Source organism: Aphelocoma coerulescens, chromosome 22 (genome assembly GCF_041296385.1).
Source record: "Aphelocoma coerulescens isolate FSJ_1873_10779 chromosome 22, UR_Acoe_1.0, whole genome shotgun sequence".
NCBI lineage: Eukaryota > Metazoa > Chordata > Aves > Passeriformes > Corvidae > Aphelocoma > Aphelocoma coerulescens.
In genome coordinates, this window is record NC_091035.1 from 3,572,434 (window position 1) to 3,593,031 (window position 20,598).

At 70.1% G+C, this 20,598-nt stretch overlaps 3 protein-coding genes across 8 annotated transcripts; all 3 read right to left on the bottom strand.

The window, feature by feature from the left end:
• Positions 1-288: 288 nt before the first annotated feature.
• C22H8orf58 (chromosome 22 C8orf58 homolog) lies at positions 289-3,935 on the bottom strand. 5 transcript variants are annotated; one of them, XM_069035484.1, is made up of 5 exons: positions 2,610-2,728; positions 1,273-1,889; positions 1,098-1,185; positions 812-915; positions 289-734 (listed from the first exon to the last, which is right to left on the bottom strand). In XM_069035484.1, the coding sequence occupies exons 1-5, from the start codon at positions 2,653-2,655 to the stop codon at positions 651-653; spliced, it is 939 nt and encodes a 312-aa protein (XP_068891585.1). In that variant the 5' UTR covers positions 2,656-2,728; the 3' UTR covers positions 289-650. The 5 variants fall into 5 exon arrangements, with proteins under 5 accessions (XP_068891585.1, XP_068891587.1, XP_068891584.1 ...); XM_069035483.1 differs by lacking the exon at positions 2,610-2,728 and adding an exon at positions 3,840-3,935 and having other exon boundaries at positions 290-734; positions 812-912; XM_069035482.1 differs by lacking the exon at positions 2,610-2,728 and adding an exon at positions 3,840-3,935 and having other exon boundaries at positions 290-734.
• A 1,056-nt stretch (positions 3,936-4,991) lies between these two features.
• On the bottom strand, positions 4,992-11,208 carry PDLIM2 (PDZ and LIM domain 2). 2 transcript variants are annotated; one of them, XM_069035575.1, is made up of 10 exons: positions 11,154-11,208; positions 9,572-9,677; positions 9,039-9,190; positions 8,620-8,689; positions 8,446-8,537; positions 8,306-8,351; positions 6,497-6,651; positions 6,068-6,213; positions 5,876-5,981; positions 4,992-5,402 (listed from the first exon to the last, which is right to left on the bottom strand). In XM_069035575.1, exons 2-10 carry the CDS (start codon positions 9,662-9,664, stop codon positions 5,207-5,209), a joined length of 1,056 nt encoding a protein of 351 aa, XP_068891676.1. In that variant the 5' UTR covers positions 9,665-9,677; positions 11,154-11,208; the 3' UTR covers positions 4,992-5,206. The 2 variants fall into 2 exon arrangements, with proteins under 2 accessions (XP_068891676.1, XP_068891677.1); XM_069035576.1 differs by lacking the exon at positions 11,154-11,208 and adding an exon at positions 10,813-10,828.
• A 500-nt stretch (positions 11,209-11,708) lies between these two features.
• Positions 11,709-19,708, bottom strand: SORBS3 (sorbin and SH3 domain containing 3). Its single transcript, XM_069035562.1, has 20 exons — positions 19,660-19,708; positions 18,007-18,116; positions 16,666-16,817; positions 16,448-16,553; positions 16,099-16,322; positions 15,965-16,028; positions 15,779-15,893; positions 15,620-15,704; positions 15,499-15,540; positions 15,309-15,395; positions 14,699-14,754; positions 13,628-13,752; positions 13,460-13,539; positions 13,326-13,372; positions 13,053-13,167; positions 12,853-12,978; positions 12,308-12,769; positions 12,145-12,224; positions 11,948-12,054; positions 11,709-11,860 (listed from the first exon to the last, which is right to left on the bottom strand). The coding sequence occupies exons 3-20, from the start codon at positions 16,771-16,773 to the stop codon at positions 11,799-11,801; spliced, it is 2,091 nt and encodes a 696-aa protein (XP_068891663.1). The 5' UTR covers positions 16,774-16,817; positions 18,007-18,116; positions 19,660-19,708; the 3' UTR covers positions 11,709-11,798.
• Positions 19,709-20,598: the final 890 nt, after the last annotated feature.

The window sequence follows — 20,598 nt, forward strand, 5'->3', positions numbered from 1 at the left end:
CAGCGCCGTAACAGCATCGACCCCCTCCTCATCCTCCTCCTTCATCCCCCAAACTGGGGAGCCCCGCTCGAGGAAGCCGCGCTGCCTCCTCCCCACCCGCGATGCTCCCGGGAGCATCATCCCCGCCCCTCCCCAGCCCCGGCGAGGGCCCCCCCGGAGCCCCTTCCCCCCCAGCGCACCCGCGGAGCGGCTCGAGGGGGCCGGGAGGGCTCAGGGGGGAGGACGAGCTTCACCCCCAGCCCGAAGCAGCGGGACCCCTCCGGAGCCTGCCCGGGGCTGAGCTGGGAGGGGGCTCGGGCTGGACCCAGGGGAGGTGGCTCGGGAGCGGCGGCAGCCGCTTGAACCGTCCGTGGGACCGGGCCCGGTCGGACAAAAGGGGCGGAAAAGCCCTCGGAAGTGATGCGGGGGTGACGTGGCCTCGTGTGACGTCACGCCGGGCTTAGGGGAGTGACGTCACGGCGCGACAGCAAGCACCTCGCTAAGAGCCGCCTCTTAATGGGTGAAAAGAGTTTATTGTGGGAAAAGGAGAAAAGGTGAAGGGGGTGCGCCGGGCCGGGGACCGGCCCCGGGGGGGCGTGACGTCATAGGGTGGGGTGTGACGCAGTTCCTCCATCCAGGTGTGGCGCTGGGAGCGGGACCCCCCCCCCGTCCTACCTGCAGCGGCCGCCCCGCAGGGAGCGGCGGGTCAGGCGGGTGAGCAGCACCTTCACCCGGCCCCAGTGCGAGCGCCCGTCCTGCCGGGAGAGGTGGGGTCAGCGGGGGGACCCGCGGGACCCCCCCCACGCCTCACCCCGACACCCCCCGGCCGTACCTTGTCCGGGGCCGGGGCACCCGCCGCGCCCTCGGAGGGGTCCAGCAGGCTGGGGGAGCTGACCGAGTGTCCCCACATCCTCCGGCACGGCCCGGGGTCAGCTGCTGCATGGGGGGACAGAGCTGGTCACGCTTGGGGGTCTGGGGGCATCGTCCTGCTATCCCACCCCCCTCACCTGGCGCTAGGTCCCGCCATCCCACCCCCTTCACCTGGCCCTGCCGCTCCCGCATCCCCCAATGTTCACCTGGCTCCAGGTCTTATCATTCCCAAATCCCGCCCCGCTCACCTGGGGCCTGGCTGTCCGAGCAGGAGCGTGGCCGGAACCCCTCGCCCCTCCACGTGCCCAAATCCTGCCTCGGAGGCTGCCGGGTGGGCTGCGGGCGAGGAGGAGACGGGCAGGGCGTGAGCTGGGACCCCCCACACCCCCTCCCCATTCATCCCCCCTTCCCCCCGGCCCTCACCAGGGTGTCCGGGCGGGCGCCCCGGGCTCCGGCCGCCTGCTGCCGGAGGACGCGGTTGTCCTGCTGCAGCCGCGCCAGGCGCTCCAGCATCTGGCACACGTGCTCCAGGTAGCGCAGCCCCTGCCCCGGCACCGCGGCCTCGGGCACAGCCCGGGGGTCCCGAGGGCTGCCGGGCGGCCGAGCCCCCCCAGCCTCGGGCTCCTCGGGGTCCCGCGGGGGCTCTGCCAGGTCGGCGGCGCTGGCGCTGCGCCGGCTGAGCTGTCGCGGGCAGCGCTGCCTCCTGCTCCGCTGCGCTGCCTGCAGCAGCCTCCTGCTGGCCGAGCGGCTCCGCGGTGTCCGGGGGGGCTCCTCTCCGGGGGGCTTCTCGGCCGGGAAGCCGTCGAGGGAGAAGCTGCTCTCGGAGCCCAGCGGGGTGGAGGGCGAGTGCTCGTTGCTGGCCATCTCCACGCCGGAATCCTCGGACTCGGACTTGGGGAATGTCCCGCCGGCCGGGAGGCTGCTGGGGGGTCCCCGGGTGCTCATCCCCCGCGGGGGCTGCCGCGGGCTCTCCTGCAGCCGGCGGTAGACGCTGGCGGAGGTGCACACGATGCAGCTCTCGGCAGACTCCCAGGGACCATCTGCAGGGGGAGGGAGGACGGGTGGTCTCAGCTGGGGGGGGTCCCTGGGCAGAAAACTGGGTGCCCACACCCCACACTGAGCCCACTGCCCCTCCAAGCCCCCCGAGCCCCACAACAGCAGCTCCAGCCGTGCCCAAGGCCTCGCTCCCCGCTGCCAAGGGGAGTTGCAGCCCCCCCTGCCCAGGGACCCCTCTCCAGAGGGTCCCTGCAGCTGGGGATACGTTCCTGTGTTCCTACAACCCCAGCGTGTTGTCGCTGCTCCCCAAAAACACGGCCCCGGCCTCCACCATCCTCCTCCTCTTCTTCCCAAGCCACTCTGCTGAGCTGCTGGGGGGGACACCCACGGCCCCCAGCCTGACCTGGGCAGGGCTTTTGAGCCGGGTTCTGCCTGAATCCCACTCCAGCTCGGTGCCGGCAACCCAGCACACAGCACGGCCACAGGATCCTGGCCATAAAACGGCTCCAGGGACCACCAGCTCCTCGCACTTGTCCCCACAGGATGGGGATGTGCCCCCCACCACCCCGCAGCTCCAGGTGGGATTGTGCCGCATCCATGGGGGGGTCTCGGCATTCCTTGCCCAACACTCACCTCCCTTCCCGGCCACTCCCCGGCGAAGGGCCCAGGGAGGTGGGAGCGGAGCTTCGGCACATCCTGCGGGCTGCCCGCCCCCCAAAAACCCCACTCGGGGGCTGACCACCCCCCTCCCCAAACACACTCACAGCAGCTGAACCTCCTCTTCCAGACGGCGCGGGAGCCACCCCACATCGCCGAGAGCCAGAGCCGAGTGCCGGGCGCGCGTCCCGGCGCTCCCTTTTATAGCCACCCCAGCCGGCGACGGGCCCTGTATCCAGAGGCACCTCATTACCGGACTGGTTCCCAACTGGTTCCTCGCAGGTTTTGGGATCAGCGATACTGGCTGGGCCAGTGGTTAAGGCCTCCCTTCCCACCCCAGCTGGGAAGGTGAGAGGGTTGTTTGGGCGCCGGCAGGCAGCCAGGTGCATCCCGCCAAATCCCAGAAAACTCACTCAGGACTCCAGCGTGGGCTGAATTCACCGGTCGGGGGTGCTCCCAAATCCCTGCCCCTCCTGCAGCCCCACCACTCACCGCGCATCCCTCAGGGGCTGGAGAGGCCGAGGGGAGCCGGGAAGTCGCGGCCAGCCCTGGGACAATCCAGCCGTTCAGTGGGACTGAATCCCAGCAATGCCGCGGCGCAGCCCGTCCGCCCCAGCAGGATTGAATCCCAGGAATTCCGGGGGGCAGCCCCCCCCACCGCAGCCCGGTGGCCGCTGCCAGCATCCCAGTTCCCACACGCCGCAATTCCACAGGCTGCAGGACTGCTTCCCCCGCCACCACGGGGGTGTCACCGGAGCCCCGCCGGCGCGGGGGGCACAGGCAGGGCGAGAAGGGGCGTGGGGGGTCCCCACTCGCTCCTCCTGGGGGTGCCCCCCGCGTTGGCAGCTCCAGCTCAGCCCCCGGTACCTCCCAGGTGTTGCTGCTGGAGCGGGGTCCCAGCACAGCCGGAGCTGGGGCACACACGGAGACGGGCCCAGGGTTTTGGGGACCCCCACGCCGCGTTTGGGGACCCAGCGGGCTCTGGGGGAAGGCACCGGCCCGTCAGCCCAAACATGGGAAGGGAAAACCTGAATTCCCAGCGCAGCCGGTAGCCTGGGCCCCTCCCAGCAGGGAGTGGGATGAAAACCAGGGGTCCAGGGACCCTCTTTAGCACAAACTGGGGGTTCCAGGAACCCCCCCAGGTTCCTTCTCAGGCATAGACAACGCAAATTGGGGTCCCAAGGACCCCAGGTTCCCTCTCCAGCACAGACACCTCAAACCAGAGATTCCTGAGGATCCCTTCCAGAATGATCCTCGCAGGTTGGAGACCCCGAAGGAACCCCCAAGCCAGGCCAGACGTGGGGGGTCCCCCATAGCCCCAGGGGCCACCGACTCACCGAGGTCACCACGGAGCGGCTGCACCGTGAAGGCTCCGCGGCGGCGCAGCATCCTCGGGATGTGCCAGGAACGGGGGTGAAACCGGGAATGGGGGGCCGGGAGCCGGGCGGGGAGCACGGGGGCTGCTCCTCTGCTGCTTTATGGGGCAGGGCTGGGGGGCGGCACAGCCCCGGGGCGGGGCGGGGGTGGGGGGCCCGCCCCCTGCCCGGGCAGCCCCTTTGCCCCCAGCCGCAGCTCAATGCGGGCTCAAAGCGTTTATTCCCCTTTTTCCCGTGTGGAGGGCGGGACCGTCATCATCCTCCCTCGCTGGGTGTCATAGAGCCATGGAATGGTTTTGGTGGGAAGCGACCTTAAATCCCATCCAGCGCCACCCCTTTCCACTATCCCAGGGTGCTCCAAGCGCCGTCCAGCCTGGCCTTGGACACTTCCAGGGATCCAGGGGCAGCCACAGCTCCTCTGGGATGTTCAATTGGGAATTCCATGGTGAGAGCTCCATGACCGAGCCCGGGACGCACGGGGGGGGCTGTGGCGCACCCCAAACAGACCCCAGTGAGACCCCAGGCAGGAGGGGACGGAGGGGGGTCCTGGCTGTCCCCGCCGCGGAGGGACAGGGGAAGGGACAGGACCCTCCCAGCTTGCTGATAACAGCAAATCCCAGATAACAGCGAATCCCAGATAACAGCAAAGCCGTGCAGGCGGGCACGGAGGGCGGGGAGAGGCGATAAGAGCACCTGGAGCAGGACAAAGGCCTCGGTCAACAGCCCCCAATAAACTCGGACACCTCCCAGGGACGCCGGGAGGGGCCATCCCACCCTGCGGGGAGCCCTGACCTTCCCGAGGGCAGGACAAGGCCGGCTGGAGCAGCACCGGAGCCCTGCCGAGCCCTGGACCCCCACCCTCGGTGCAGGCAGGAGGGCTGAGGGGTCTGGGGGGTCCCTGCCTGCACCCTGGGTTTGGCGTAAAACCCCCCTTCCCCCTGTCCTGGGGTCCCGGCACGGAGCAGACACGGCAGTGGAGCAAATATATATTATATTTATAGAGAATCTGGTTTAATTGCTCGGAGAAGCCCTTTGCAGTCAGTGCCCAAGCGGTGCCCCCCGCTCCGGTACCCCAGTGCTCAAGCGACCCCCCCCCCCCAATGTCCCCTCGGTGTCCCCCGGGCTGAGAACTCACCCAGCTCATCACACACACCCACAAAGGGGTGAGGATGGGCGGCTGCAGCGCATGCCCCCCAAATCCCACCCATGCCCAGCCTGGCAGTGCCCTCAGCCCCCCACCCCAGCCCCACCGCGGTGGGGTGGGACCGCCCTGGGGACACGGGGGGATGCTGGCGGTGACCCCCTCGCACGGTGCCGGTGGCCGGGGCTCAGGAGCGGGGGGACACAGGGCGGGGTACGGGCCCCCCCGGGGGTCCCTGGTAGCGCAGGCGGGCGTGTTTCTCGCAGAACAGCTCGTCCCCCACCCAGAAGTGGCCGCGCATCTTCAGGCTGAGGCCGCAGTCGGCGCAGGTGTAGCAGGATGGGTGCCGGTAGCGGCCGTCCTGGATCCTCACCGCCTGTGTCCTGGGGGTGTGGGGACATGGGGTCAGCCGAGGCACCCTGCGTGTCCCCAGGGCCCCCTCGCACCCAGGGTCAGCCCCATCGTGGCCCTGGAGCGCTGGCAGGGATGGATCCTGCCCTGGGACCACCCTGGCCCCACTCACACGCCAGGACCACCCCCATTTTTGCCCTGCGGGGCCAATGGCAAGGATGGATCCTGCCCTGGGAACCCCCCCCCCCAGCCCCATTCCCAGCCCAGGATCAGCCGCAGTTTAACCCTGCCGGGAGTGACAGCTGGGATCGATCCTGCCCTGGGACCTGCCCCACCCACACCCAGGATCCGCCGCATTTTAGCCCCGCCAGGAGTAACGTCAGGGACGGATCCTTGCCCGGCGACACCCCCACCCCGAGAGCAGCCCCTTTTTTTGGCTTTGCCAGGAGGGGTGGCAGGGACCGACCCAGCCCCGGGACCCCCCCAAGCCCCCAGCCCCACTCACGCAATGCTGCTCCCGCACTTCTCACAGACGTGCAGCTTCTGCACCCCCGCCACGGGCTTGCGGGCCCCGGGCGAGAGCCGGCTGGGGAAAGGAGCTGCGGGACCTCCTGCGGGGACACGAGGCCATCAGGGGGAGTCCTGCCACCCCCTCTGGTGGTGCCAGACCTCCCACCTCCCCCCGTGCCCCCCTCACCTCCTTCCTCATCCTCCAGAGCCTCCTGGAGCAGGCGGAAGGTGCTGGATTGCCGCGGGGCCGCCCGCAGCTCCCGGTTCTCCTGCAGCATCTTGTAGACCTCCGAGTCCTCCTCCAAGCGCCGCATGGCCGGCTCCGAGCCCTGGCTGTGGGGCGGTAGCCCGAGGGGAGGTTTTGGGGGGGTTCCCAGCACCCGGATTCCAGGATCCACTCGGCTGCACGCCGCTGCCCGTCCGCCACCTGCTCCCTCCACCCCGGGAGCTGCCCCGGCCTGCCCGGCCCTCCCACGGCCCCACCTGCCTACAGGTGAGTTAACCCTTTCCGCGGGTTCCCTCAGCACCCACGGGTGGCAAACCGGCGTGGGGACATGGGGCTGGGGGCTTCCCTGCCGCTGGGTCCCCCCCACACAGCCCCCAGCCCGCTCCGTACCTGTGGCAGGTGTTGGGAGAGGGGGAGGAGAGGCGCCGCTCCCTGAGCGTTTCCCAGGGGTTTTGGGGGGCTCCGGGCCCCAGCGAGGGTGGGCAGGGGGGTGGGGGCAGGATGGGTCCCTGGGAGCTGCTCTGGCGGGTCAGGCGTCCTCGCTCCTGGCAGGGGGAGAAGCGGTGGATGTCCAGGGGGAGCCAGGCTGGGGTGGGGCGCTGCAGCAGCCCCCCAAAATGACCTAAGGGTGCCCACAGACCCTCCCTCTCCCCCCAGGCACCCCAAGTACACCCGGACCTGGCCCAGGGGCTTCTCCCAAGCCCAGGTTCCCAGAGGGATTCAGGGATGCTCCATGGGGCAGCTGCTTCTCCTTTCCACCTGGGCTGGGGTCAGCGGGACCCCCCCAAGGGGGGCCAGGGCAGCACCCCCACCCCATAACCCCACGCCTGCGCCTCTCCTCTCCCCACCATCTGCTCCTGCTTAGCGGCCCCGGCGAGGCCGGGAAGCGGAACCCTGGATAAGTGGAAGCCGATGTTCCTGGGAGCAGCTGCCACGCAGACGGGGATGAATCCCAGCAGGACCCCGGGGTGGGCACGGGGACCCCCTGCCTGGACCCGTGGAGAGGGAGAGGGGCAGCGCTGAGGCTCTGGTCACGAGGGATGAGCTAAAATTAGGCACGGAGGGAGCTGGGCCTTGGCCTCATCCCTGCTGGCATCCAGCGCCAGCCTGCCTGGGATCCGAGGAAGAGTGGGATCCGAGGAAGAGTGGGATCCGAGGGCAGCCATCCCCTCACCACCCCCTTGGGCACAGGGGTTTGGGTGGGGGGCATTGGGCACGGCATTCTCATGTCCCCTGCCCTGTGGCTGGAGTGTCCGAGCTGGGAGGGACCCTCTGGGACAGGGAGGGACCCTCTGGGACAGGGAGGGACCCTTCGGAGCCGGCACCAAAGCAAACAAGGAGCTGGGGTGGAAGGAGGGAGCGGGCGGCCGGAGGAGCCAAGGGGCGGCCGGGGCTGCGGCCAAAGGCAGCTGGGAAGGGCCGCGCTCGGGGCCGCGGCTCTTCCCAATTTGGGCTTGAAAAACAAGAAAAAGAGAAAGCGGGGAGGGAGGAAAGGAGGGAGACGCCAAGGCCGGAGCCAGCGGCTGCCCGCAGGGAGGGACGGGGCGGCCGTGGGCATCCTGGGACTGAGCTGGGGGATGGAGGAGGCATCCAGGCCCCGGGCATCCCGATCCCACTGCCGGGGTGTCCCACCGCGGCGGGGGCCGGCGGCAGTGCCGGGGGTGCGCCGGGCCGTGGGTCCCTGCCCGGCCAACACCCCAGCGCCCCGGGTTAGCGGGAGCGGGGCTGGGCCTCCCCAAACTGGTTTGGCCTCCCCAGGCTGGCGCCGCTGCCAGGAGGAGCAAAACATCCCTGGGCAGGTGCGGCGGTGCCCGCGGGGCCGGGGGTGCTGCCAGGGCGGCGGGGAGGGGACACCGGCGGCACCCGCCGCAGACCGGGACCCGGGGGGACAGCAGGGCCGGGCAGTGACGTGGCCGGGGGGGTGCAGAGGGAGTGGTTTGGGGGCTCAAAGTGGGGTAGTTTTGGGGCTCAGAAGAGGTTTGGGAACTTAAAATGAGGTGGTCTGGGGGTCAAGGAGGATGGCTTGGCCTTGCAAAGGGGAATGGTTTGGTGGTTCAAAGTGGGGTGGTTTAGGGCTTAAAATGGAGATGATTTGGGGGTTCAGAGGGGGATGGTTTGGGGCTTCAAAAGGTTTCGGTGCACAGAAGCCCCCACAGCATCTCTGCCTGGCCCCCTGCAGGCCCCCAGCTCCCTGCTCACCTGGCAGAGGCTGGGACAGGTGAACTCCTGCTCCAGGGGTTCCGAGCTGGGGGAGAGAACAGAGACATCAGGGGGGTCCCTGACCTTCCCCAGACCCCTGCCCACCCCCCAGCCTCACACACAGCCGGGCGCAGCCTTACCTGGCACTGCCAGGTGGGTGGGGGAGGGATGCCAGGCTGGGATCGGGGGTTCTCAGGGCACCCTGGCTCTCATTCCGCATCCGCAGCGTGTCCTGGGGAGGGGAGGGTGACTCCAGCAGCTGCCACCAGCCCTGGGCGGGGGGCCGGGGTGTGCAGGGGCTGCCCAGGGCTCACCTGGAAGCGCGTGGCCAACCTCTCCGGTGAGGTGTCCCCGTTGGTGTGGCTGGGAGGTGGCACCGGGGACCTGGGGATAAGGGAGAGCAGCGGGGTTTGGGATCTGCCCCAGCAGCACAAAGCCCCAGGGCACGGCACGGTGTGACCATTCCCCTGCAAACCCCGGCAGCGGCAATGGGAGCAGCTTCGTCCCCAGCTGGGAGCAGTCGGCCAGGTAACCGCTGCCAGCGCTGCCCGGCCTCGTTAGCACCCGACTCCTTAATTAGAGAGCCGGGAAGGGCTCCCGCGGGGATGGCACAGCCCCAAGAGCCACCGCGGGGGAAACAAGTGACACACACGTGGCTGGGGACCCCAGTCCCCGTGCAGACACCGCTGGCACCCAGGGGCGGTGTCCGGGCTGCCCCCCAGCACCCACCCACCTCTCCACCTCCAGCCGGAGCTGCCCGGGGCTCTGCTTGATCTTGTTCTGTGCCTCCACGTTGAGCATCTCGGCCGCGCTCTCCCCGTTGATGGTGACAATGACATCCCCCGGCCGGAGGTCACCCGCGGCCGCCTTCCCGTGCTCCGTCACCTCCATGGAGAAGGGGACATGGGACAGCCCCGGTGACCCCCCCCGTGCAGTGCAGCATCCCCCGTGCAGCCCTCAGCCCCCGACCCCACCCTGCTGGGATGCTCCCACCCGCTGCAATCCCCCCGGCCTGACAGAACAGTGCCAGACCCTCTGCCAGGAGGGGACCAAGGCCTTGGAAACAACACCCGGAAATTTGGCACAGCCCTGCCCAGCCCGGGGGCCACAGGAGCCCCCCTCCTGCCGCCGTCGCCCGCCGTGGGCCGTTCCCACGGAGCAGGATCCCTCAAGGACAGCAAACAGGATCCGCTCCCCGGAGCAGCCCGGCCCGCCCGGCGCCCCGGCGGCCTTCCCCGGCCGGGGGGACACGTGGGGACCTCCTACCTTGGAGACGGTGATGGGCTTCCCGAAATCTCTTCCCCCGGAGATGCGGAAGCCCCACGGGGCCGGGCCGGGGAGTGTCACCGTCAGCGGCATGGCAGCGGCGGCTCTGGGTGGGCAGCGGGGAGGTGTCAGCGATCCCGGGCACGGAGGGAACGAGGCAGAGGGGATTCCCCTCCTCCTACCCACAGACCACCCAGTGAGGGCCTCCCTGTGCCCGCTGCACCCTGAGGGTCCCCAGCGCCGGCAGCGCTTTCCTTCCGGGGAGGGGACCCAGGTCCTCGCAGGGTGTCAGCAGGCACCGCCGCTTCCTCTTGTGCCCCGAGGCTGGCGGCTTCCTCCCCCGGGGCCAGGGGGTCCCAGGCACCCCGTGGTGCAGCTGAAGCAGCCAAGGTCGTTCCCAGGAGCTGGAGCAAGGCAGGAAATCGGTGACGCCTCGGCAGCAAGGCCAGCGCTGTGGCCTGGCAGAGCCGAGGCCGTGGGGTTTGGAGGGGAGGATGTGGCAGCGAGGGACGGATCCTGCTGCTCGCCACAGCAGGGTGCGACACCCAGCAAGGACCAGAAGCCCCAGTCCTTCATCCCGCAGCAAATCCGCACTGGTGAAGGACGCTGAGGATCCCCGGGGGTGGCACAGGGTCCCCATGGCACCCCAGTGAGCGGCGCAGCCCTTGGCTCCGATGGATGGGTGGGAATGAGTACCCCTAAACCCACACCAGATCCCATCCCACCCATCCCGCCACAGCCCGGGACAGCTGGGTAGCCCATCTGGAACCGGGCACCCCGTCCGGCACCGGGCACCCCGTCCGCAGCCGCCGGGAATGTTAAAAATCCCAAGCGCACAAAGAGGGGCTTGAGAGGCTGCCCAGAAGAATTTCCTGGGCTGGGCTTCCAGCGCCGGGAGGAAACCCCAAACCCCCTCCCCATGCCCAGCCCCGCTCAGCATCCCTGGGCAGCAAGGGCTGCCGGCCCGGGGACCCCCACACCCGGCTGGGCACCAACCCCAGCCCCCCCAACAGTCCTGCACCTCTTCTCCAGACCCTGCGCCCCTTCTCCATCCCCTGCACCCCACCTCTGTCCTATGCTCCCCTCCTCCATCCCTGCACCCCTCCTCCATCCCTGCACCCCTTCTCCAGCCCCCGTACCCCCCCTTTGTGTTCTGCACCCCTTCTCCATCCCTGTCCCCAGCTCTGCCCGTGCTCCCCTTCTCCATCCTCTGCTCCCCTCCTCGGCCCCCCGTACCCCACCTGCGTCCCCGCTCCCTCCCGGCTCTGTCCCCGCCGCACAGCGATGTCTTTGTGCCCGCGGCGACTGGCGGTGCCGCCTGGCACCCGCGGGGCGAGCGGCGGGGACGGGCGATGCCAGGAGGCGCGGGGACTTGGGGACACAGGGACTTGGCACCCGCGGGGATCTGGGGACCTGGAGACGTGGGGACAGAGCGGCGGGACAGGCTGCCCGCACCCCCCTCCCCACCCCCCGGGCACCGGGACCCCCGACGGACGGACACTCCCGACAGCCGCAGCCGGCGTCCCCCGACCCCTCGCGCCCCCCGCACCCCCCCGTGCCCCCCGCACCCCCGCGCACTCACCGGGGCGGCCGAGCCGGGCGGCCCCGCGGGGCTGCGGAGCCGAGCGCGGCCCCGGGACGGCACCGCCTCCTCGGGAGGAGCCGGGCCGGGCCGGGCTGAGGGCACGGCCACCCCCCCGACGGGGCGCACGGCGGCGGCTGGGCCCGCCCCGGCACCGACCGGGCCCGCCCGTGGGCGTGGGGGGATCCCCGCGGCCCCACGCAGCGTCCTCCCCCTGCTCCCGCCCCGCGGCTCCCGGTGGGACGTGTCCCGGGACCGGCTCCTCCCCAATCCCGGCACTCTCGGAGTCGGACTGAGCTGAGCTTTAATGATGGAAAAGAAGCGGAGGCGACTCCCGGACACAGACCCACATCCCGGGTCACGGCCGTCATGGTCAGGCCCGGCACCGGCCAGACCCCCGGGGCGACCCCCGGGGCGGTGGGCACCGGGCAGCGGTGAGGAGGGGGCGGGTTAAGGCACTGGGGTGGGGGACACCCCCCGCGCCGGGGGAATTTGTCCCTGTTAGAGGCAGCCCCATAGGGGCGGGAGGGAGCTGGAGGCACTTCATCCCCGTGGGGGGACACTGCGGGGACACAGGGTGGCTGAGGCGGGGCAGTGGGAAGCCCCCAGCCCCACTCCTCCCACCAGGGTCCCCAGCGCTGCGGGTCACACCGGTGCCACGTAATTCCCGGGGAAAGTGCCGAATTTCTGCGTCCTCCTGGACACTCCTGTGGGGATAAAGAAGCGGAGGGGTTGGTGAGGGGTGAGGGTGGCACCTTATCCTCAGCCGTGTCCCCACCCCGGTGGCCACGCACCCACGAACCAGCCGTCGTCGCACTGCTGCATGACGTCCACCCGGTCCCCTTCCAGCAGCTCCAGCTCGTCGGCGTTTTGGGGCCGGTACTGGTAGAGCGCCCGGTACCTGCGAGACACAGCGTGGGCAGAGCCCACCCTCCCCGTGGGTCCCTCGTGGGGACACCGCGCTCCTGGGGACACTCCTGGCCCTACTTACGGAGTCCACCGGATTTCAGAGCCGTTGTAGGACGGGGCGGGCTCGGGGCGGGCACTGGTGGGTGCCCCCAGGGTGGCGTGCTGTGGGGGGACGGGGTGGGTTCAGGGCAGCACCCACAGCCCCAGCGGTGCCGGGGCACGATGCCAGGGCGGGGGGCACTCACCTGCTCGGGGGTCCAGGCAGGACGCCGGGGCTCCTGGGGGTGGGCGGCCGCAGGGTGTGGGGGGCTGGCAGAGGCCACCAAGGGGCTGGCAGAGACCACCAAGGGGCTGGGGGTGCCAGCGTGGGGCAGCTTTGGGGAGGGGGGGAAGGTGGCGCCGAGGTGGCGCGGAGAGGACGGGCGCCCGCCCGTCAGCTCGGGACCCCGCTTCTCTTCCCGGGGGGAGCCGGTGGGAACCTGGGGGATCCGGGGACCGGGCGAGCGCTGCAGGGACGGGGATCCGGGGGCGGGGCGGGGGCTGGCGGGGGCGGGAGAGGAGGGGATGTCCTCGGCGGTGGCTTTGACCCGCGGCTCCTTCAGCACCTGGACGTAGGTGGCGGGGAAGATGCCCTGGCGGCTGGTGCCCGAGATGCGCCCCTCGTACCAGTTCTCGTTCACCCTCCGCACCAGGCAGATCCGCTCGCCCTGCCGCGGGAGCAGAGGGCGGCTCAGCACGGAACGGCCCGGAACGGCCCGGAACGGCACGGCACGGAACGGAGCGGCGGTACCTTGCGGAAGGAGAGCTCCACGTGCAGATCCCCTCGGAAGTTGTAGAGCGCCAGCGCCTCGCCGTATTCCAGCACCTGGAGCGTGGGAGCCTTGATGGGCTTGGGCACCTCCGTGGGGGGCAGGATCTGCGTGGGACACGCGGGTGAGGGGCAGCGCCAGGACCCCCCGGCCCCGCTGCCCCCTCATGCCCCGGGCTCACCTCCACGTAGTTGGAGGGGAAGATGCCCACGCGGCCGTGGTGCTCCCCCTCCAGCCAGTTCCTGTCCACCTCCTTGTGGATGTAGACGATGTCCCCCTTGTGCAGCGTCAGCTCCCTGCAAGGGACACTGTCACAGGTGTCCGGGGGCACAGGCCCGCCCCCAGCCCAGCTGGCAGGGCCACCCCACGCGCCGGGGCTCCCCCTGTCCTCAGCCATCACCCGAGGGGCACAGCGGGACCCCCAGGAGTGACCCCCGGCAGCTCCGGCGCTTACTTGGGAGACTCAGCTTGGAAGTCGAACTTGAGGCGAGCAGCTTTCATCTGGGGAGGGAGAGGAGGGGTTACAGGGAGAGCCCCCAGTCCCAGCCATCCCAAATCCCCCATGGGATGAGACCACCCCAGCCTCACCTTCTTCTCCTCCTTCTTGATTGTCTCCACGGGGTCCCCCAGGTCGGACAAGCTGGGGAGGGTCCCTGGCCTGAGGGTGTCTGCAAAGAGCGGGGTGTCACCAGCCGGGGCGTTTGGGGTGCCCCATGGCAGGGCCTGGGGGGTCAGGGGAGCTCAGGGGGGGCTCACCTCTGCCGGGGGCTGCATGGCTCCGGTTGCTGGCCAGCCCCGGCCCACCCCGCTCCATGCTGGGGGTGGCAGGTAAGCGGTGGGTGACAGGGGGGCTCCACAGCCGGCGGGGTGACAGGGGGCTCCTGTGGGGTGACAGTGGCTCAGGCCAGGGCTGAGCCTCGTGTCCAGCCCTGCTGCCATGAACCCTCCCTGCTCTGACCCTGCTGCCCTCGGTGGGCAGGACCCCTGGGTCCCACACAGCAGGATATCGGGGACCCCCGGAACCAGGATCCCCGAATTCCATGAACCAGGACGCCGGGCTCTGCTCTCTGCACGCCTCCAGGCTCTCATCCCAGCTGCAGCCAAGCCGGACAGGTCCAAAGTTTTCCGGCAGCGCGGCCCCGCTGCCGCCGAGCAGGAAGCACGGAGCAGGCGAGCGCCGGGGAGGGCGGCCTGGCTAATGGGTAACCCCGCTCCGGGGGGCACTTCGAGAGCCCAAATGCCCCCACCCAAGCCGGAGGAGGGGTTAGGGAGGGGGGGAGCGGTCCCCGCTGTGCGCCCCTGGGGGTTACGGTAGGTCCTACAAGAGGTGGCCCTTGTTTGTTTGTTTTCCTCCCGCTGCCGGGGCACAGAGGGGTCTGTGGGGACACCCCGGGGTGCCCACCCCATCCCGGGGTGCTCCGGCACCCGCCGGCACAGCTGTCCCCTCCCTGTGCCCGTGGGGACACAGCGGTGGGAATCCGAGCGCCGTCACCTCCCCTGGGACGGAGCCAAGCCCCGGGACACGGCGTCCCTGCTCCAGGGACGGGGGAAAGGGTCAGCCCCGCTCCGGCCCCGTCCCACCCACCGGGCAGCCGGCCCGGCGCTGGGTCCCGCCCGCGCCGGGGTGTGGGGGGACGAGGGGGCCAGCGGTGCCACCGGGGGGTCCGTGGGGATCCCGTGGGGGATGCCCGGAGGCTCCCACCCCGCGGGACGCTGGAGGGACGACCCGCCCGCCACCCCCAGAGCGGGGTCCTGTCCCTCGCCTCGAGTGGGGTCTGGGCAGGGGGATTTGGGGGTGCGGGAGGTGGGAGCAGCCGCTGAACTCACCGAGCAGCCGGGGAGGCCGGAGCAGGGGAGCGAGTGGTGGGAGCAGCCGCCGGGCTCTGCCGGGAGGAGCGGGAGGGGGTGGGAGAGAAAAATTAATCATCCAGGAGGCCGAGTCTCGGCGGGAAGCGAAGGAGTCCAGCTCGGCTGCGCCAATAAAGCGCTGGCCGGATGGACGGACGGACGGGCTGGGTCCTAGAGCCCCACAGCCACGGCCACGGCTCCAGGCAGCTGAGCAGCCGCGCATGGGTCCAGATGTGCGTGGAGCCAGACAGGCAGGCACCAAGCTGTGCACGCATCCAGATGTGCACGCAGCGAGCTGCGCGCTCATCTGGATGTGCAGGCATCCAGATGTGCAGGGATCCAGCCGCGCACACTTCCAGCTGTGCAGGCATCCAGTTGTGCAAACATCCAGCCACGCATGCCCCCAGATGTGCATCCATCCAGGCATTAATCCAGATGTGCACGCATGCACCCAGCTGTGCATCCCACCATGGGCATGTCCAAGCCTTGCACAAAGGCTGAGCCCACAGCTGGATGTGCCCACAGCTGGATGTGCCCACAGCTGGATGCCCTGCTGGGACCAAGGGGCAGCAGGAGGGGGCCGGGGTACCTGGTGCGGGGTCCGGCGCGTCTCCATGTCCCTCATGTCCTTGTCCAGCTCCTCGCTGAGCTGCTCCAGCTCCTGCTCCAGCAGCACCTGCACGGGCAGGACGGGGCTGTGGCCGGCCAGGCTGGCACTGCCCGCGGGCACCGGGACCCCGCTGTCACCCCCAGCCCTCCGCCTGCCACCACCACCTCACCTCGATGGACTGAGCCCGCGTCGGCCGCGCTGCTGCCGGCATCTGGAAAAGGCAAAGGGCCGGTCAGGTGTGTGCCCACTGCGGTGCCCACTGCCCTCCCCCCGTGCCAGGACCTGCCTACCTGCTCCCGCGGAGAGAACTTCCCTGGTTCATAGTCAAAAATGCTGCCAGGTTCGGCGGTGGCACCGGTGGCACCCCAGCGGGTCCTGAGGGGGGAGGGAGGGGTTCAGCCACCACAGGCCCCACCCCGTGGGCACCCACGTCCCTGTGCCACACTCACCAGTCCATCCCGTTGGGCATTCCGGGGGGCTCAGCTGGAGCCGACCCCCTCCGCCGCGGTTTGGGGGGCGATGGAGGGGCCGTGGTGGGGCAGGAATGGGTGTCCCAGTCGGGCTCTGAGGGTGGAGGGGGTGAGCGGGTGCCGAGCTGTGCCCGCTCTGTGCCGCACCCGCACACCTGGGCTCACCTGGCAGCTTGCAGTGGATCTGCCGGAACATGCTGCGGTACCAGTCCCGGGGGCTGTCGACGCTCTGGGGGGACACGTTGGGGTGGTGAGGGGGTGACAGGGGGGTGACACCCCCACCCTGCGCCCCCACTCACCGAGCGCGAGGCGAGGGGCATCCCCGTCTCGTCCACGGGCCCGATGCCGTCGTACTTCACCCAGCGCCTCTCCCGCCGCTTGCTGTCCTTGGTCCAGGTGGCCGACCAGCCCGGTGGCCGTGGGCAGGTGGGGGCAGCTCTGGGGCTGGGCGTGGGGTGGGCGGGCACAGGGGTGCTGGGGGCTTTCACCTCCTTGGCCGGCCAGGTCTGGTACCATTCATTCACTGGGGACAAGGTGAGCATCGCTCGGGTGAGCATCACTCAGGTGAGCATCGCTCAGGTGAGCATTGCTTGGGGGAGCCCCCAGGGATGTCGCCGGGGGTGTCCCCAGGGATGCTCAGGGCCGTACCTGAGCTCTTGGGGGCTCCCTGGCTGTTCTCAGCCGTGCCGCGGCTCTCCGGGTCGTGGAAGTGGAAGTTGAGGGTGTTGGAGCCGCGGTGGCGGATGACGGGCACCTGTGGCACAGGGAGGGGCTGGCGCGGGGGCAGCACAGGTGGGGTGGCAAAGGGATGGAGGAGCGCAGCGCCCCGAATTCCCCAGCGTGTGACAGCCCCCAGCCCCACTCACCCGAGTCGCCGTGGGCCGCGGGGACACCTGCAGAGGTGGGTGGAGGTGGGGAACGTCCTCCACACCCAGAGCCGGGCTGGTGTCGGGGGGCGGGAGCCGGCCCGCCATGGCCGGGGGGTGGCCCGGGATGGTGCCCCGGGGCTGTTGGTGCCCTGTGGGAAAAGCAGCTGTGCTCACGGGGCGTCCCGTGTCCCTGTTTGCTGGGCATTCCCAGGCTTTTCCAGAGATGGGGGCTCGGACGACCCCCAATTCCACCGCTGGGAGCATCCCCTGTTGTTCAGAGGCGCAGGGGGCACCATGTGTGGGGTGACAACGACCCTAACCCTAACCACGGTGGCACCGTCCCCAGCTCAGGGAGCCTCTCGGTGCCAGGGGAAGCGGCTGTTCCTGGCCAGAACCAGCCCTGGCACGGCTCCCCAGCGCCTTCTCCATGCGGATCCAGACCACCCGCCCCTCTCCAGCGCTAGCTCTGCACGGGTGGATCCAGCCCGCCGGGCTCTTGCGGAAGAACACGCCCGGAGCGGGTCGGGGCGATGGCTGTGCCGCGTTCCCATCGCCCCGGCATCCCGGCGCGGTGCCCTCCCGCCCGGGCACGTGGCTGCAGCAGCGTCGCCCGCCCGGGAGCGCTGCCAGCGCCGGGAACACGACAGGGCAGAAATATTTCCCCGCCCTGCAGCGCAAACAGGGAGGGAGAGGGGACGGAGGGACGCGGAATCGGGAACGCGCGGCCGAGCCCGGCACCGCCCGCCAGGAGGGCGATGCTGTGGCTCACCACGGACCGCACGGGGGGCAGCTGGGGGGGGACGGGACCCACGGAGCCGTTCCCGACACCGGGATGGCTCCAGGGGCGAGCGCAGCCCCGGGGCCTCTGGGGGACACCTGTGTCCTGGCTCGTCCCTCACGTCTCCGTCCCCACCGGGACACCGGCGCTCGCAGGTGCCCACCACGGCCAGACCCCGCCTCAAACGGGGCATCCTGGGGGGCTGCCGGGGGGTGCCAGCCCGGCACGGTGCCCTCTGTGTGTGTGGGACCCCCCAAATCGGGCTGGGGACCCCTCGGCTCCCTGTTCCCGACACCGCAGCCCGAGGGCTGTAATTAATGTTAATCAGCCCCGTGGGAAAACTGAAGAACAGGGAAGGATGTGCCCCGGGGCACCGAAAGTGGGGAGCAGGCTCCCATCCCCCCAGGGCACCCCAAAAACCCCCACGCCATTTCCAGCGCAGCGCCCACACGGGGCTCGGCCCCATCCTTCTCCTCCTTTGGAGTGTCCCCCAAAACCTGACCCCAGGGGTCCCCTCGGGCCACCCCCTCCTCGCCGGCCCCCCCCCAGCCAGCCCTTACCTCCTGGGTGGTGCCAGCGGGGACCCTCGGGAAGCGCCGGGGTTTTGGGGGGCCCCGGGGCGAGCGGGACGGAGCTGCGAGCGGCAGGGAGGAAAAATCCACGGCACGAACTTTGCCGGGAGAAGGAGCGGGGGGGGCCTCAGCGCATCGCGGGGGGCTGGCGGGGACAGCCCCCCAAAAGTCGGGAGCCACCGTCCTCCCCGGCGCTGGGTCCCCGTGTGCCCCGGCCCCCCCGGGGTGCGCTGCCCCCCCAGCGCTCCCCGCTCTGGAGCGGGGCCGGCCCATTCAGAGTTTCCAGTGACATTTCCAGGGATGGGATCCAGGGAACGGAGCCAAGAGGCTGAACTCATCCCACGCCCCGCGCACGCGTTCCCGCGCACCCGGGCCCCGCTTACGAAACGGGGCGAGCCCGGCGTCGCCGGCCCCCTGGCGCGATGGAGACGGGGACTCGCGGGGGATTTTCGGGAAAGGATGGGGAGGGAAGTGCTGGGTGGAGGTCGGGACTGAGGCGAGGAGTGGGGTCTGTGCTCCCGTGGACCTCCGAGCGCCGGGATGGGGGCACGGTGAGAGCAGAGGCCCCATCCCCACTGCCACCCACTTCCCACGGGTGACCCTCCATGCCCGCCATCCCCTCCATCCCTTCAATCTCTCCATCCCCCAGGGATAAGGGCGCTGGGGACCCCCATATGAAACCCCCGTGGCTTGCACATGTCCCACCTCAACCCCTCCAGCATCACCAGTTCCCCACCCGATGGAGAAAGGGATTTGGGGGGGATTTTTGGAAGAGGATGAGGAGGGAAATGCTGAGAGGAGGTGAGGATTGAAATGAGGATTGGGGTCTGTGCTCCTGTGCCCCCCCCAAGCCCTGGTGTGGGGACACAGTCAGAGCAGAGCCCTCACCCCACTGCACCCCTCCATCCCCTCCATCCCCCCCTCCCTAAGGAATCCGGGCACGGGGACCCCCATGGAACCCCCCCGTGCCCCGCTCTGGGGGTACCCCGTGTCCCCCCTCACCCCCTCGGCCAGCGCCCGCACCCACCACTCACCCGCCGGCCACTTCCTGCTCCCCTAAACTGCTGACACCCCCAAAACGGGGCAGCCCCAGCCCTTCCTCATCCCGTGAGCTCCCACGTGAGCTCCCGGGGCTTGGCGACTTCGCTGCCACCCCTCGGTTCCCACCAGGCCACCGCCCCCTGCTGCTGGGGACGAGGGGGACGATGGCAGGAGCCCTGTCTGGCTGCGATGCTGCGCCCAGGGGACACGGGGGACACCGGGGACTCCCCTCTGCCACGGCCCTGGGGGACGCAGCTCCCTCCCAAATGCCGTGGGAAGGAGGCAGCTCCTTGGTGCCAGCTGGGGACACCGGAGCGAGGACACAGGTTGGGGGCAGGGGCTGATCCTGCTGGAAGATCCCGGGGTGACGAGGGCAGGGAGGGCAGCAGGGCGAGGGAGGGTTAAACCCTGCGAGGGGACCCCCGACCCTATCCCTGCTGCCAAGGGGTGACCATCCCGTGCAGGTCCCCTCCAGGTCCCCTCCAGCCCACCAAGCGACACCTTGGGAGATCGCAGCACCCGCTGGCGATGCGAGGAGCAGCCCCCTTCACCACGGCCCACCCTGGGCTGCCGACACCCCCCGGCCGGACCCCCACTCACCTCCCGGTCCCGGAGCACCGTCCCCGTGCCCGGCGAGGAGCCTCCAGCGCCAGCCCTGCCTCGGTCCCTCCCTCCCTCGCCGCGGCTCCCAGCACCAGCCTCCGCTCACAGATAAATATTTAACGCGCAGCCCGGGCCGGGATTAACAAAGGGCGAGTGTTTCCTGTTTGCTCAGCGCGGCGATGCCAGCCGGGAACGTGCGGCCGGCCCCGGGGATGCTCCCAGGGATGCTCCCGTGGGCAGGGATGTGCCGGGCGGCTGCCGGAGCCCCCCGGTGCCGAGCGCGGGGTCTGGGAATGGTGCTGGGGGCCGGGGGCTCCCCAGTTTTGGTGGGAACACCCAGGAAAAGGGTGGGAGAGCCGGAGCGTCCTGCCCCGGACGCGCCCTGGATGCATCCGGCGGGCTGGGACCGGGAATGCCGTCGGGAGCAGCAGGTGGGAAACAGGGAGCACGTGGTGAGCGGAGCTCGAAGCGGGAGGCTGAATTCCCGAAGAAAAAGGTGCTGGGATTGGGATAACGCCCTGGAGCCCTCCAGAGCTCATCCTGAATATTCGGCCGGCACCTGGGAAGAGGGGATGGATCTCGGGTGTGGAAGCCACAGGTGGGAGACACAGCAGCTTCCCGGGAATGGAGGCAGCTGGTGGTGCCAGAGGGGCATCCCCGGGCAGGATCCAGCCTGGCATTGGAGCTGTGACCATTTGGATCCATCCAGATGGATCCCGGCCAGCACCGGCCCCAGGGCTGCTCCCTGAAACCCCTCGGTGTGGAGGGAACACCCCCAAGGGGAGCTGGTGATGCCAGAGCTGGGATGGCTGCAGGAGGGGGATCCCTGGGCAGGATCCAGCCTGGCATTGGAGCTTTCCCGGGAATGGAGGGAGCTGGTGGTGCCGGAGGGGGGTCCCCGGGCAGGATCCAGCCTGGCATTTGGATCCATCCGGA

Coding starts and splice junctions, on each gene's coding strand:
- SORBS3 (XM_069035562.1), bottom strand. CDS start 16,773: ATGGCGGGCCGGCTCCCGCCCCCCGACACCAGCCCGGCTCTGGGTGTG. Junction 16,323..16,447: donor GGGAGCCCCCAAGAGCTCAG/GTACGGCCCTGA, acceptor CCTTGTCCCCAG/TGAATGAATGGTACCAGACC. Junction 16,029..16,098: donor TGCCCCTCGCCTCGCGCTCG/GTGAGTGGGGGC, acceptor GTGTCCCCCCAG/AGCGTCGACAGCCCCCGGGA.
- PDLIM2 (XM_069035575.1), bottom strand. CDS start 9,664: ATGCCGCTGACGGTGACACTCCCCGGCCCGGCCCCGTGGGGCTTCCGC. Junction 8,690..9,038: donor CTCCGGCTGGAGGTGGAGAG/GTGGGTGGGTGC, acceptor CCTTATCCCCAG/GTCCCCGGTGCCACCTCCCA. Junction 6,652..8,305: donor CCTGTCCCAGCCTCTGCCAG/GTGAGCAGGGAG, acceptor TCCCCCTGCCAG/GAGCGAGGACGCCTGACCCG.
- C22H8orf58 (XM_069035482.1), bottom strand. CDS start 3,891: ATGCTGCGCCGCCGCGGAGCCTTCACGGTGCAGCCGCTCCGTGGTGAC. Junction 1,890..3,839: donor GCCGCTCCGTGGTGACCTCG/GTGAGTCGGTGG, acceptor CTCCCCCTGCAG/ATGGTCCCTGGGAGTCTGCC. Junction 916..1,097: donor CTCGGACAGCCAGGCCCCAG/GTGAGCGGGGCG, acceptor CCCCCCATGCAG/CAGCTGACCCCGGGCCGTGC.